At 51.2% G+C, this 14,746-nt stretch overlaps 1 protein-coding gene across 5 annotated transcripts in view; it reads left to right on the forward strand.

The window, feature by feature from the left end:
* Window positions 1-14,746, forward strand: part of CIT (citron rho-interacting serine/threonine kinase) — a 429,539-nt gene that overhangs the window by 373,470 nt on the left and 41,323 nt on the right. For all 5 annotated transcript variants that reach the window (XM_082258872.1, XM_082258873.1, XM_082258874.1 and 2 more), the window contains 3 exons: window positions 2,444-2,579; window positions 2,993-3,132; window positions 14,627-14,719. In XM_082258872.1, the coding sequence (XP_082114998.1) occupies window positions 2,444-2,579; window positions 2,993-3,132; window positions 14,627-14,719 (369 nt within the window). The remainder of the gene's footprint in view (window positions 1-2,443; window positions 2,580-2,992; window positions 3,133-14,626; window positions 14,720-14,746) is intronic.

Genomic DNA, 14,746 nt, shown 5'->3' on the forward strand with positions numbered 1-14,746 from the left:
ACATACACTTTTTTTGGATCATATTTTCTATTCCGCTATTTAATTTAACTGGGCCTCCATGCGAGACCTGTGTGCCTTGTTGCGCTGTTTTGAGTACTCCACCAACATGGCCAGTGGCAATGACGCCGTTCTCAGCTTAACTATCCCACTTCTATGCCTCCTTGAAAAAACAATTCGGGCGATGATGGAAGAGGATGTGGCACAGGATGAGGAGGAGGAGGAGGATGAAGAGGTAACATTTCCAAGGCTTTCAGGGCAGTCATTCGCAAGGGGCTCCGAGGGTGGGTTCCTGCACACGCAAACGCCAGGGACGCAATTGTCCAGCAGGGGCACAGTTCTGGAGGATGAGGAGGATGAGGAGGAGGAGGAGCTGGAGGAGGAGATGGAACCATGTTCACAGCAGGGTGGCACCCAGGCCAGCTCATGGCCATCACTGGTGCGTGGCTGGGGGGATACAGAGGACACGGACCATACACCTCCCACAGAGGACAGCCTTTCGTTGCCTCTGGGCAGCCTGGCACACATGAGCGATTACATGCTGCAGTGTCTCCACAACGACCGCCGAGTTGCCCACATTCTAACTTGTGCTGATTACTGGGTGGCCACGCTGCTGGATCCCCGTTACAAGGACAACGTACCGTCCTTAATTCACTCACTGGAGCGCGATCGCAAGATGCGCGAGTACAAGCGCACGCTGGTAGACGCCATGCTGCTGGCATTCCCATCTGACAGCGGGGCCACAGTGGAAGCACAAGGCAGAGGAGGAGGAGGAGGAGGTCGCCAACGCAACCAGGGCACCGCCAGCACCTCAGAAGGCAGGGTTAGCATGGCCGAAATGTGGAAAAGCTTTGTCAGCACGCCACAACAAACAGCAGCACCAGCAGCTCAGATGGAACGTCTTAGCAGGAGGCAGCATTTTACCAACATGGTGGAGCAGTATGTGTGCACACGCCTACATGTAGTGAATGACGGGTCTGCCCCCTTCAACTTCTGGGTCTCCAAATTGGGCACATGGCCTGAGCTTGCCCTTTACGCCTTGGAGGTGCTGGCGTGCCCTGCAGCCAGTGTATTATCTGAACGGGTATTTAGCACGGCTGGGGGCGTTATAACAGACAAGCGCAGCCGCCTGTCCAGAGACAATGTGGACAAGCTCACGTTCATTAAAATGAACCAGGCATGGATCCCACGGGACTTTTCCGTACCTTATGCAGAATAGCAATGGATACCGACCTTACCCACCCATTGTTCCATTTTTGCTCTTTCTCACTCTTTTGGGGTGTACCCTCATTTAAAATTTGTGAAAAGAAGCAGTGTTGGCTACCTCGTCCTCCTCCTCAGGGCCAGATTAATGTAGGGGCTATTGGAGCTGCAGCTCCAGGCCCCTACCTTTTATATAGGCCCCGGGTTGGCCATATTCACTGTTACCGCTCTTCTGTCACTTGTAAACACAGAAGTCTGGCTTCTATGCTCGCTTCCCCAGGCAGCACCCTCAGAACCTCCCCACACAGCGTGAAGGCCGGACAAGGAGGGACAGTTGGCGATGCATGGATGTGTTTATGGGCTTCAGAGACAGCATCCCATGTTGAATTAGGCATGCATGGCTGCACCCTTCCTCCTCTGGGTGCATGGCAAGGCACGGCCCTAAGGCCCTTCAAAATCCTCAGCACCAAGCCCATGATGCTGTTAATCCGGCCCTGGTCCTCCTCCACCGCCGCTTCCACCTACACCGCCCATAGGTGTGCGCAGCCTATTGCATTAAGGTGTGCACCCCAAAGTTGAAATACACATGCATGTGTTTGCCAGCAGGGAGAGTAATGTATCGGGGCCATGTACCTGTAGGCAAGGAGAAATAGAGCAGAGCAGGTCCCAGGGAGATCTTTCCCATCTCCTCACTGGCAATGCTATGTGCCCTAGGTGATTAGGGTGTGCCCAGGCACACCCAGCACACCCTGTGCGCACGCCTATGTCACCGCCACATCCACCACCACCTCAACCTCCCTCCTACTCCATATGGGCCTCGTCCTTCAGAGATGAAGAAGAACATTGTTTTATTTTTCTGTTTTTTTTTGTTGTTTTAAGTTATTTCCCTATCCACATTTGTTTGCAGAGCACTTGCCATGCTCTTAATTACGTTTTGCTGCCATTTGCAGCACTCTAGCCCTTTCCTTTGGTGTTTTAGAGCCATTTTAGTGCCTTAAAGTTCGGGTCCCCATTGACTTCAATGGGGTTCGGTGTCCGGGAAAAGTTCGGTAAAAGTCCGGGACACGGACCCGGACTTTTTTTTAAAGTTCGGCCGAACCCGTCGAACACGGACATCTAGGTGTTCGCTCAACCCTAATCATAAACTGAAAACTGTGAACTGCCCCACCAGCAGCTGCATCATGTGCTAAAATTTCAACCTACATTTTTAACAAATGATAACGTGTTTTTTTTTTTTTTTCAGATTGTTCTAGTTGGTGCAGAAGAGGGCTTGTATGCGCTGAATGTGCTAAAGAATTCTCTCACTCATATCCCTGGAGTTGGGGCCGTGTTTCAGGTTCATATTGTTAAGGAACTGGATAAACTCCTACTAATAGCAGGTAACATAATCACTGGCGATAAAAAGATGGAGGCAACTTGGCCATTTAAGAGCTTGTGTAGTAGTGATTTAAGACCTACCAAGCTGTGTCAAGCCACCTTTTCAATTCCTTTGGCTTGTATGAATTGAGGATGTGAAATGGGGAATTGTACTGTAAATGTTTTGTTTTGAGTTTGTGTTTTATACTTTTGTAATTTACTGCCATCATACAGTAAAATAAGTGAAAAAACTAGAAGCTTATTAGAGTTTTCTGCCAATAAAACCAGATTTCAGGGATCACTGTTCTACTGCCGGGTAGAAACATGTCTGTTATGGGTAATGAGGTGCAGCAAATGTAACTTGAGAACACAACATAAAGTCATTTATATTTTTCAATATATTACAAATTTTGAATGTTCTTATGTGTGATTTAAGGAGAGGAGCGTGCTTTGTGTCTGATTGATGTGAAGAAGGTGAAGCAGTCCTTGGCCCAAGCACATCTGCCAGCTCAACCTGAGATATCACTCACAATATTTGAGGCTGTTAAAGGATGTCATCTATTTGCAGCAGGAAAGGTTAGTGTGCCATTGTTTCAGAAAAAATAAAGTGATTATGAATCCTTAGTTTCTCTATCGTCCATTGACAGATGCAGCCTCATCTTCATGAGCTGTGTGGGGTATGCTGCCACCTGCAGGACTAGTCCAGGCAGTACATTACTACAAAGTTTTAGCATATACACACCCACGGGGCTGTCCCTCCAGACATAACCCTCACAGACACAACCCAGCACATCAGTTTGTTTCTGCCTAGAGAAGGAGTAGAACCTAGGTATCCTGCTGGGACTCCGGTCCCTGGCCGCATGGCTCGCCGTGGGCGTCGCCATCTTAAGTGTGGGCAATGTGATTTTTTCCCCATAGACTTGCATGGGGCAGCCTTTTCCCTGAGCTTCCTATTGATCTGTATGGGCAACCTTTTTTGTGTAGCTCTTGTGCTATGCTGAGCAGCGTGACCTTTCCTCAGGTGACATCACTTCCTGTGCATTGGTTTCCTACTGCTGGCCGAGGCCACTTCCTGTCTTTCTCTCCATGCTGCTGGAACGATCAGGAGGACGGTTTGTCTGAGGTGATACAGTACTTGGGGTCCCTGCGGAGGTATCCTTGCACATTCTACTGTCAGATTAGTTTAAGGGGTTCCCTGCAGACCGCTGTGTTCAGTGGTGGGTTCCGCGATCGGTGCTTTTAAAGCCACAGTACTCCGGTCTTTGTAGATTGCAATATGGAGTTCCAAACTGTGGTATCACCCTCAGACCCACTCTGTGCGACTCCCGGACAGTCCGGATCGCAGTCGCTGGCCGTGATTTCAGCAGCTCTGGAAATCCTGGCGACTAAAGTGGATTTAGTCATGAAAAAGGTTGATAGCCGAAAACAGCCGCTGCCTTCTCTATTTATGGAAGTGTCCTCTGATTCAGAGACTGAAGAGGTTGACCCGGACGCTCCCCTACCTGAGGGGGTCGCTGTCCTCGCAGTCAGGTGGTGAAGAGGACCTGTCTTCTTCAGCTGCAGTGCGGGAACGCGCTTTGGTGGAAGCCCTGATTATTTCACTACGGGACACTTGAAAATTGGCTGATGAGTCCACCCCGGCAGGGACGTGGGTGGTGTTTGGCTTCCAGAAGTCTCAGAAAGCTGGCAAGGTTTTCCCTTGTCCCGAAGTTTTTCACAATAATGAAAATGAGTGAATGACCAATGTGAATGACCAATGGCGGCGCGTTAAGCATGTGTTAGTTTTGCCAAAACGCTTTAAACATTGGTATCCATTTGCTAAAAAGGTTTCCAACCATTGGACGGTGCCACCTAAAGTAGACCATCTTGTCTCCAGATTAAACAAATCTACCCTTGTGCCTGTGGAAGATTCCCCGATCTTTACGGACCCGGTGGACAAGCGGGTGGAATCCCTTTTCCGCCATTTTCACGTGTTGGCGGGTTCCATTTTGAAACCGGTGTTTGTGTCTGTTTTAATCTCACAGACGGTGACGGAGTGGATTAGGGGTTTGCGGGAGTCTTTGGACCCTGAGACTGTTCCTCTGGAACAGCTGGAACTGTTTGACCAGGTGATCCAGGCTGTGGTGTTCCTGTGTGATGCGTCTATGGATGCGGCCAGGGTTTTGGCTGTGGGCATTGCCTTGAGATGCATGGTTTGGCTGAAGAGCTGGTCGGCTGACCAAACTTCTAAGAAGGCCCTGGCGGACCTCCCCTTTTTTAGGAGAGCGTTTGTTTGGTGACTCATTGGATGAGTTGATCAAGGGCTTGACTGGCAGGATGAGTACTCTTCTTCCTCAATCCTCCAATGGTAAGACTCCCCGTACTAAACGGGGCCTTTTTTCTGCTTATAAGCGTTTTTTTTTTTTCGTGCCTCCGGATGAGAAAGAAAAAGGTAAGCCGTTTAGAGCTTCTGGAGGGGCTAAAAATCATTGGGGCAGGCCCAAGGCTAGTCAGTCAGGTGCTACTGACAAGTACTCTTTGGCATGAAAGGGTGTCCTCACCTGGCTCAGGGGTTGGGGTACGCCTGCGCTTCTTTCGGGAACCCTGGACTTCCTTCATTCAGGACGATTGGGTTTCACTAACTGATTTGTTCCGGGTACAAGATCGAATTCTGATCCCGGCCAGGGGACCGTTTTTTTTTTCAGTCAAATCTTCACCTGTCTTCAGAGCATTTGAAGGATCTGCGGGAGGCTGTGCGAGATCTCCTAGCTCAAGGGGTGACTGTGCTGGTTCCTCAGCAGGGACGCTCTCGAGGTTTCTATTCAAACCTGTTCACAGTGCCCAGAAAAGAGGGCAAGGTGCGCCCAGTTCTGGACCTCAAGGCTCTGAACCGCTTTGTGCGGGTGCAGAAGTTTTGCATGGAGTCCATTCGGTCAGTTTTGGCATCATTGAATCAGGGGGATTTTCTGGCCTCCATCGATCTCAAAGATGCTTATCTCCACGTCCCCATTTTTGAGGGACACCAGCGATTCTTACGCTTTGCGGTGGCAGAGGAGCACTTTAAATTTGTGGCGTTACCCTTTGGTCTCACCTCAGCTCCCAGAGTATTCACCAAGGTCCTGGCCCCAGTGCTGGCCTTGTTACGTCAGCGAGGTATCTCCATTGTGGGATGTCCGGACTATCTCTTGTTGCGAGCAGTCTCCCACTCAGATCTGCTGGGCAACATCTCTATCATGCTGGGGTAGAGTGCTGGGGAACCTCTGTGCCTAGGGGATTTGGGCGTTGGAGGAGTCTTCCTTGCCGATCAATATTCTGGAGCTGAGAGCGATCAAGCTCTGCCTGCTTCACTGGACGAGTCAGCTACGCGGCTCTCCAGTTCTGATTCAGTCGGACAATGCCACGGCTGTGGCTTACATCAATCATCAAGGGGCACCAGGAGTGCTCTGGCGGCTAAGGAGGTGGCCCAGATTCTGATTTGGGCGGAAGCCAATGTTTCCGGCTCTTTCCGCAGTCCACATTCCGGGTGTGAAGAATTGGCAGGCGGATTACCTGAGTCGTCAGGTGTTGGATCAAGGGGAATGATCCCTTCATCCGGAGGTGTTTCATCTCCTTTATGTCCGGTGGGGGATCCCGGACATGGATCTGTTTGCGTCCCGCCTCAACAGAAAAGTTCAGCGATTTGTGGCCAGGTCTCAGGATCCTCTGGTTGATGCCACAGATGCTCTGGTGGCTCCTTGGGGCCAGTATCGGCTGATTTATACCTTTCCTCTGTTCGTACTCCTGCCGCGATTTCTTCGCCGGGTAGCGATGAAATGCATTCCGGTCGTTCTGGTGGCACCAGACTGGCCTCAGTGGTCTTGGTACACAGAGCTGGTAAAAATGGTCGTGGATCCTCCATGGCGTCTTCCTCTGTGGGAAGATCTACTTTCTCAAGGACTGATCTTCCATCCTGCTTTGCGGTCGCTGGCTTTAACGGCTTGGCTGTTGCAAGCAAGGTTTTAAAGGATAGAGGTCTCTTTGACTTGGTGATTCAGACTCTTTTGAAGGCCAGGAATTTGACTTCCAGGAAGATCTATCATCGTATGTGGAAATCATACATTTCATGGTGTGAATCGCTGCAGCTGCACCCTCGCTTGTTTTCTGTAGCTAGGGTTTTGGCCTTTTTTTTTAAAAAAAAGGGGTTGAGCAGCGCTTGGCGTTGGGTACTATCAAGGGCCAGGTGTCGGCCTTGGCTATTTACTTCCAACGTCCGTTAGCTACTAATAGCTTGATTCACACTTTCATCCAGAGGGTGCGTCATCTGGCTCCTCCAAGGTGATCCCCGTTGCCGCCATGGGATCTCAATCTGGTTTTGTCTGTTCTTCAAAAGCCTCCCTTTGAGAATATTGGGGGGATTTCTCTGCTTTCCTTGTCACAGAAGATTGCCTTCCTAGTGGCTATTACTTCTGCTTGCAGAATTTCTGAGTTGGCAGCGCTATCCTGTCGTTCGCCTTATTTGGTGGTCCACAGGGATAAGGTGGTCCTTCGGCCAAAACAGTCTTTTCTACCTAAGGTGGTGTCATGTTTTCATCTTAATGAAGACATTGTGTTGCCTTCCTTATGTCCTAAACCACAACATCCCAAGGAGATTGCCTTGCCCTCTCTGGATGTGGTCGGGTGATAAGGGTTTATCTGACAGTTACTGAGTCCTTTAGAATCTCAGACTCTCTCTGTCGTTACTGACGGTTCTCAAAGGTTTGGCTGCATCCGCTATGACCATTTTGAGATGGATAAGGCAGACAGTTGTTCAGGCTTATTCACTCAAGGGTCAGGTTCCTCCTTTCCCTGTGAAGGCTCATTCCACTAGAGCGCTGAGTGCTTCTTGGGCTATTCGTCATCGGGCCTCTGTTGTACAAGTTTGTAAGGCAGCGACTTGGTCGTCTGTGCACACCTTTACCATATTTTACAAGGGGGATTGGTTGGCTTCTTCGGATGCCTCTTTTGGCCGCAAGGCTGCTGTTTCATAAGAGAATGTTTTTTTTTTCTTATTCTCTTTTACCTGGGTGAGCTCATGTTGTTTTGGTTGAGCTTCATGTTACCCACTGGGCTAGGTTAAGCCTTTGGGGTTTATGTTTTTTTTTTTTTTTATGCTTTCTGGTTGCCTTTTCCCACCCCTCATGCCTATACTGCTTTGGGACGTCCCACGCAGCTCATGAAGATGATGCTGCGTCTGTCAATGGACGATAGAAAAAATACGATTTTTGTAAGATCTTACCGTAAAATCTTTTTCTCTGATGTCCATTGACAGACGCAGCACCCACTCCTCTGAATTGGGGATGTTTTTTTTTTCTTCGCTGCTTGCAACTAAACTGATGTGCTGGGTTGTGTCTGTGAGGGTTATGTTTGAAGGGACAGCCCCGTGGGCATGTATATGTTAAAACTTTGTACTAATGTGCTGCCTAGACTACTCCTGCAGGTGGCAGCATAACCCACACAGCTCATGAAGATGAGGCTGCGTCTGTCAATGGACATCAGAGAAAAAGATTTTATGGTAAGATCTTACAAAAAAAAAATTTTCTCTTACGTCCTCCGACAGTCGCCGCCCCCTCACAAGTCTTCACCAATGGGTATTGACCTTTGCTCCGCAGGAGTAGCTAGGCACAAGATTTGTTAGTAACAAAATCTTTTAGCATAGACACACCCCTAGGTGCTGTTCCACTAGTCAATACCTCCCTGCACTAGCATTCCCAACTCAGTTTGATCTTGCCTAGCTTAGGAGTAGCAGGCTTTCCTGTGCTGGGGCTTCTGTCTCAGCCTTCTACCCTTCTTTTGATTTTATTTCAAAGTGTTTTTCTTTACTTTACTAGCTGTTATTTTACCAGCTTTTAGATAGGGATCTTCGGATGAAGAAACTTCATGCGGAGCTGGGTCTCGGACTGGCCGCCCTGGGTCTCCAGGGCTGAGGGTCAGATGGATCCCCAGCCTGCCATCGAGCGTTCGGCTATGGTTCGCCCTGGCATTTTGAACGACCCATCCCTGCTCGCAGCAGGGATGCAGCCTGTGAGGTGGCTACCTCACTGGACGCTTAATGCGGTTTTGTGCTGCAGTGCCCTGCGTCCCGGCTACGGCACTCCCTGTCATATGAGGACAGCGGTTTTCCGTTTGTGGAGACTGCCCCACGCCATCCGGTACGGTAAGCACCTTTTCTATGTGGGGGCCTCTGTCTGGGGTGTCAGTCTGCTGTACTGTGTGTCCCCTTATGTCTGTGTAGTGGGCTCCCTGATGTGATCCCTGCGGGGTTAATATTTATTCACTGTGGTGAGGTGGGGACCCCTCTCTCTCATATGTCACCTTGTGTGTTCTGAGTGCAGACATGTGTGGGCGGTGACCGATACGGCTGAGCGCCACGCGGTCCGCCATTTTCACTGTGAGTGACATGTTGGCTTCACCCTGGACCTTGCACAGGGTTGCAGTGCGGTGCTTTTGGCGCCGATCGCCGCCATTTTTGGTGTGTGGCGGGTCGCTCGATCCGAGCACATGTCGGCGGCCATTTTCTAGAAGCCTCCATTGATTCCTATGGGCAGCCATTTTCCCTGAGCCTGAAGCAGTGTTATAGTTCAGCCTTCCTGACCTCGCTTCCTCGTTCTCTGGAACAGCGATCAGTGGCAACGCTCTGCGAGCTCTGCAGGTGATCTCTCCATACCTTTCTGGGCTATCCTTCCTAATTCAGCTGTTTTCTGCCCCTGTGGGGATCGGCGCATATTGTGGGCTTTGCGGTGGGCTGCGCTCGCCGCAGCGCTTAAAGGGCCAGTACCTTTTTATTCCAAATTTGTTTTTTTACATGGATTTTCAGGATAGCTGGTCCCCCCCCAGCCCTGGTGGGGGACCCTGGGTCTGCTGAACCCCCGCTGTGCCTTGATTGGCCGCTGTAGTGACATTTTTGGTGTCATGGATGGGGGTGCGGATGGCTGAACGTTCTGCATAGTTGCGGGCCAGGTTTTCTATCTCCTCTGTTTTAGATGGTGATGTGGCTGCTGTGACTGGCTTGCCCTTTTCAGGGTCTCGCTCATCTCTGGACCTTTTGGGGTCTGAAGGGGAGGCAGAGGTTGAAGGGGTTGATACGTCTCCCCCAGGCTCGCCTGAAGAGCTTGCGCTCATGGATGTGCTGCTCCCTCCCATAAAAGATCATCCTTTAGGATACATAGAACCCGCTAAACGGCGCAGGTTTTTCCCCTGCCCTGCTGCATTTCATCACGCTGTGATTGAACAATGGCGCAATTTAAAAAAAAAAAAAAAAAAGCCCTTTACGGTGCCTGGTCATTTTACACTGCTTTACCCTGTTGCGCCCTCCACGGAGGTGCGCTTGTGCGTGGCACCCCAGGTGGTTCACGCTGGGGCTGTGTTGACCAAGGTTACCCTGGTTTCCACTGAGGATACCCCGGTTTTCCGGGATCCTACGGAGGGCTGCCTGGACTGAGGGGCTCTGGCGCACCCTTGTGTCTGCTGCTGCACCGCCAGCTACGCTGGCTATGGTGGTCCTGCTCCATCAGGGGGTCATGTGCTTTTGCGATGCGGCCTTGCATGAGGCCCCTTTCGCTGCACGCCTGTCTAGTGTCGCGGTGCCTACCGTCGACTGATCTGGCTGAAGAGTTGGTCGACTGACCAATTGTCACGGAAAACGGTGGATGATTTTCCCTATGCTGGGTCTCGCCTTTTTTGGCGAGGCTTTGGATACTCTGGTGAATGGAGTCACTGGGGGCAAGAGCACTCTGTTGCCCTGGATACCAAAGAACACGTCCTTTTGCGGCGAGCGGGGCCCCGCATTTGGACCCTCTCAGGGGTCCTTTCGTGCCTTTAAGTCGCAGTCCAAGGGAAGACCCTTCGAAAGGCCAAGGTGGCCAGAAGGAGCCCTGGGCGGGTAGCGAAAGTCCGGCTACGCCGGCTCTGCGCCCCATTACGCTTTTGCCTGAAGGGGCGCCCTCACCCGCTTCTGGGGTGGGGGAACGTTTGTGCGTTTTTTTCCTCCAGCCTTGGCTATCCCGCTTCGGGACAGGTGGGTTCAGGAAAACGTTCGAACGAGATACAAGTTCGGACAGATTTTTTTCCTCAATTCTTCGGCTGTCTCCTGGGCGCATGAAGGATCTCCTGGGCCAGGGGGTGGTGGTCCCGGTGCCTCACCGGGACGGATTTCGGGGGTTTTTACTCCGATTTGCTCACTGTGCCCAGTAAGGAGGGCGAAGTGCGTCCGATCCTGGACTTGTAAGCTCTGAACCGTTTGTGCAGGTTCGGGAGTTTTGCATGGAATCCCTGCGCTCGGTGGGGTTACCCTGGGCCCAGGAGGATTCCTGGCCTTTGTCGACCTGCAGGATGCGTGCCTACGCATCCCCATTTTCGAAGGTCGCCAGAGGTGCCTTCGGTTCGCCATTACGGAGGACCATTGCCAGTTCGTGGCGTTACCTTTCGGTCATGCTTCGGCTCCACGGGTTCTTACCAAGGTGCTGGCACCTGTTCTGGGCCTGTTGAGAGCCCAGGGCGTTGCGGTCTTGGGTGATCTGGATGATCTCCTGTTAAGATCGAGTGTCAGTCAGAGCCTGCTGAACGCCCTGTCCGCTACAGTACGGGCGCTTCAGGAGTTCGGTTGGACCATCAACGTTCCGAAGTCGACGCTGTCTCCTTCGTTTCGCTTTCCCTATCGGGGAATGGTTCTGGACTCTGCTCATGCTAGATTGTTCCTGCCGGAGGAAGAGCTCCGGACTCTTCAGGAAGAGGTCAGGTCCCTCCGGGGAACACCCGTTCCTTCTCACTCAGGACCTGTATGCGGTGCCTGGGGTTAGTGGTCTCGGCCTTCGAGACGATTCCCTTTGATCAGGTTTCACACGCGGTCTCTCCAAGTGGAGATTCTGGCCAAGTGGAAAATGCATCCTCAGTCTTGGGATCTGAGGGTTTCATTGAGCGCCGAACCAGAAGAGATCTTCTGTGGTGGCTCCAGTCCCCGGCGGTGTCGGGGGGCAAGTCTTTTCGTCCATTGCTATGGACGGTGATCACCACGGCTGCCAGTCTGTCGGGCTGGGGTGGTGTTCTGGGCAACCTGTTTGCCCAGGGAACTTGGTCGGAGGAGGGACCCTCCCTTCCGATCAGCATTCTGGAATTGAGAGCGATACAGCTTTTGCCTTCTCCAGTGGTCGGAACGACTTCAGGGCCGTATGGTTCGGGTACGGACGGACAATGTCACGGCGGTGGCTTACGTCGACCACCAGGGGGGCACCAGGTGTGCCCGAGCGGCCCGAAAAGTGACCGACATTCTGTCCTGGACCGAGACTCACGTCCCGGCGTTCACGACAGTTCACGTTCCGGGGGTGGGGAACTGGCAGGTCGATTATCTGAGCCGCCAGACCCTGGCACAGGGGGATTGGTCCCTACACCCGAAAATCTTTCAGGTGCTGTGCGCGAGGTGGGGATCCCCGGATGTGGATCTGTTTCGCGTCTCGGCTGAACAACCTGGGGGAAAGGTTCGTGGCAAGCACGCACGATCCTCGGGCGGCCGCCTCGGACGCGTTAGTGGCACCTTGGCATCAGTATCGTCTGCTGTATGCCTTTCCTCCACTTCAGTTGCGATCCAGGCTCCTTCACAGGTTGGCCTGAAATCCGCACGCGGTGTTTCTGGTGGCACCGGACTGGCCTCGCCGGTCCTGGCACACGGACATCGTTCATCTGGCTGTCGTGCCTCCGTGGCGCCTGCCACTGCGGGAAGCCCTTCTGTCTCGTAGACCGATCTTCCTTCCTGCTTTACAGTCGCTGGCTGTAACGTCCTGGCTGTTGGAAGCCAGGTCCTGTGGACGGGGGTCTCTCCCCTGAGGTCATTCCTACTCTACTCACGGCTAAAGAGCCTCGTCTGGTAACGTTTATTACCGTGCTTGGAAAGCGTACTTTGCCTGGTGTGTGTCCAGGGGGTTCTCCCCTTGCTCATACTCGGTGTCGTGAGTGTTGGCTTTCCTTCAGACTGGTGTGGACCAGCTTTTGGCGCTGGCCACGATAACAGGCCAGGTTTCTGCACTGGCTGTTCTTTTTTGGCGCCCTATGGCGTCTCATTCCTCATTCGCACCTTTGTTCGAGGTGTGCGTTTTTTTGGCCCCTCCTCGGAGGGGGCCCTTACCTCCGTGGGACTTGGACTTTGTTCTGTCCATGTTGCAGCGTGTCCCCTTTGACAACTTCAGGGGGATATCGTTTGTCTCTGCTGTCTGAAAAGATTGCCTTTTTTAGTGGCGATCACTTCGGCTCGCAGGGTGTCAGAGTTGGCGGCGTTGTCCTGCCGTTCTCCCTACTAGGTGGTTCACAAGGGTAAGGTGGTCTTGCGACCTCACCCGTCCTTCCTCCCTAAGGTGGCTCTGGCTTTCACCTTGGTGAGGACATTGTCGTGCCTTCGCTCTGTGCGAAGCCCGTGCATCCTAGGGGGTTGCTTTGCATTCCTTGGATGTTGTCAGGACGCTCAGGGTTCCCCCTGTCATCCGCTATTTCTTTTTGCGAGTCGGATTCCCTCCTTGTCCTTCCTGAGGGTCCTCGGAAGGGCATGGCGGCGTCTGCGGCGACCATTGCCAAATGGATCTGACAGTCCATTGTTCTGGCCTATACTTGCAGGAACGGGTTCCACCCTTCCCTGTTAAGGCGCACTCTACCAGATCTCTGAGTACGTCTTGGGCCTTCCGGCTTCGGGCCTTGGTGGCCCGGGTGTGCAAGGCTGCGACTTGGTCGTCCGTGCACACCTTCTCCACTTTTTATAAGATGGGTGTTTGGGCATCAGCCGATGCCTCCTTTTGGCCGCAAGTTCTCTGTGCGGCAGTGCTATAGGAACCCTTGTTTATGGGTCTTTGGCTGTGGGGGTGTTTCACCCCTGGGTTGCTTGTTTTCCTGGGTTGTTGCTCATGTTGAGCACTTTCCTGTTGCCCAGCTGGTTCTCTTACTGTGCGTAAGGTTCCTTTCTCTGATGTGGGTACTGCGTTGCTGTTTCTGCGGCTACGTCTCCCACCCCTCATGTCTACACTGCTTTGGGACATCCCATTGGTGAAGACTGTATGAGTGGGCGGCGACTGTCAGAGGACGTAAGAGAAAACTGAATTTTTGTAAAATCTTACCATAAAATTCCTTTCTCTGAGTCCTCTGACAGTCGCCGCCCCCGCCTTCTATTTGGTATGTAAATACAAGCTGGTTATCAGCTTTTCTTTCCGCACTCAGAGTGAGGAGAGAAGAAGAAAGCCAATAACTGGCTTGTGTTAAAGGGATTTCAGCACTGATAATAAGGGCACTGATTATCAGTGGCGTCCCACCAGTGCCACCTATCTGTGCCCATCAGTGCTGCTAATCCGTGCCCCCTCATCAGTGCCATCTCTCAGTGTCACCCCATCAGCGCCCATCAGTGAAAGAGATAAATTACCTGTTGGCAAAATCTAATAACGAACTATGAACATTTTTTTTCAAAATGTTCAGTCTTTTTTAATTTGTTTAGCAAAAAATAATAAACATTGGTGATTTATACCAGTGTTTCTCAACTCCGGTCCTCGGGGCACACTAACAGGCCAGGTTTTCAAGAAAACTGAAATACATCACAGGTGATATATTTTGCTGCTCAGTGATTGCAGTATTCTAGTCTGCATCTCCCCAAGGTAATACTTAAAATCTGGCCTGTTAGTGTGCCCTGAGGACCGGAGTTGAGAAACACTGATTTATACTACCAAAAGAAAGCTCCATTTGTGTGAAAAATGATAAAAATGTCATGTAGGTACAGTTGCATGACCGCGCAGTTGTCATTCAAAGTGTGAAAGCTGAAAATTGGCCTGGGCAAGTGGTTAATTATACACCAAAAGGTTTTTACGCTGGGTTTTTCTGCCAGCTACTGTCAGGAAAGAGCCAGCGTAAATAGGAATATTTAATACATGTGCATGCAGTGTGATACTTGCATTAGATTTATGGAGCTTGCTGAAACTAAACAACAATGCAGAGAAGGTATATATATAAAATAGATTATAATTGTGCAGCATTTTACATATATGTTAAAATTATTGCCTGATATTTTGCTTATATTGCACTTTATTAGAGTATTTTTTGTTTTGTTTTCTAGATTGAGAATGGCTTGTGCATTTGTGCAGCCATGGTAAATAAAGTTGTCATATTGAGATATAATGAAAGCCTTAACAAGTTCTGCATTAGAAAGGTATGTATGCCTTTTTCTATTTCCTTT

The sequence above is a fragment of the Pelophylax lessonae genome (genome assembly GCF_965119305.1).
Source record: "Pelophylax lessonae genome assembly, chromosome: 1".
NCBI classification, from domain to species: domain Eukaryota; kingdom Metazoa; phylum Chordata; class Amphibia; order Anura; family Ranidae; genus Pelophylax; species Pelophylax lessonae.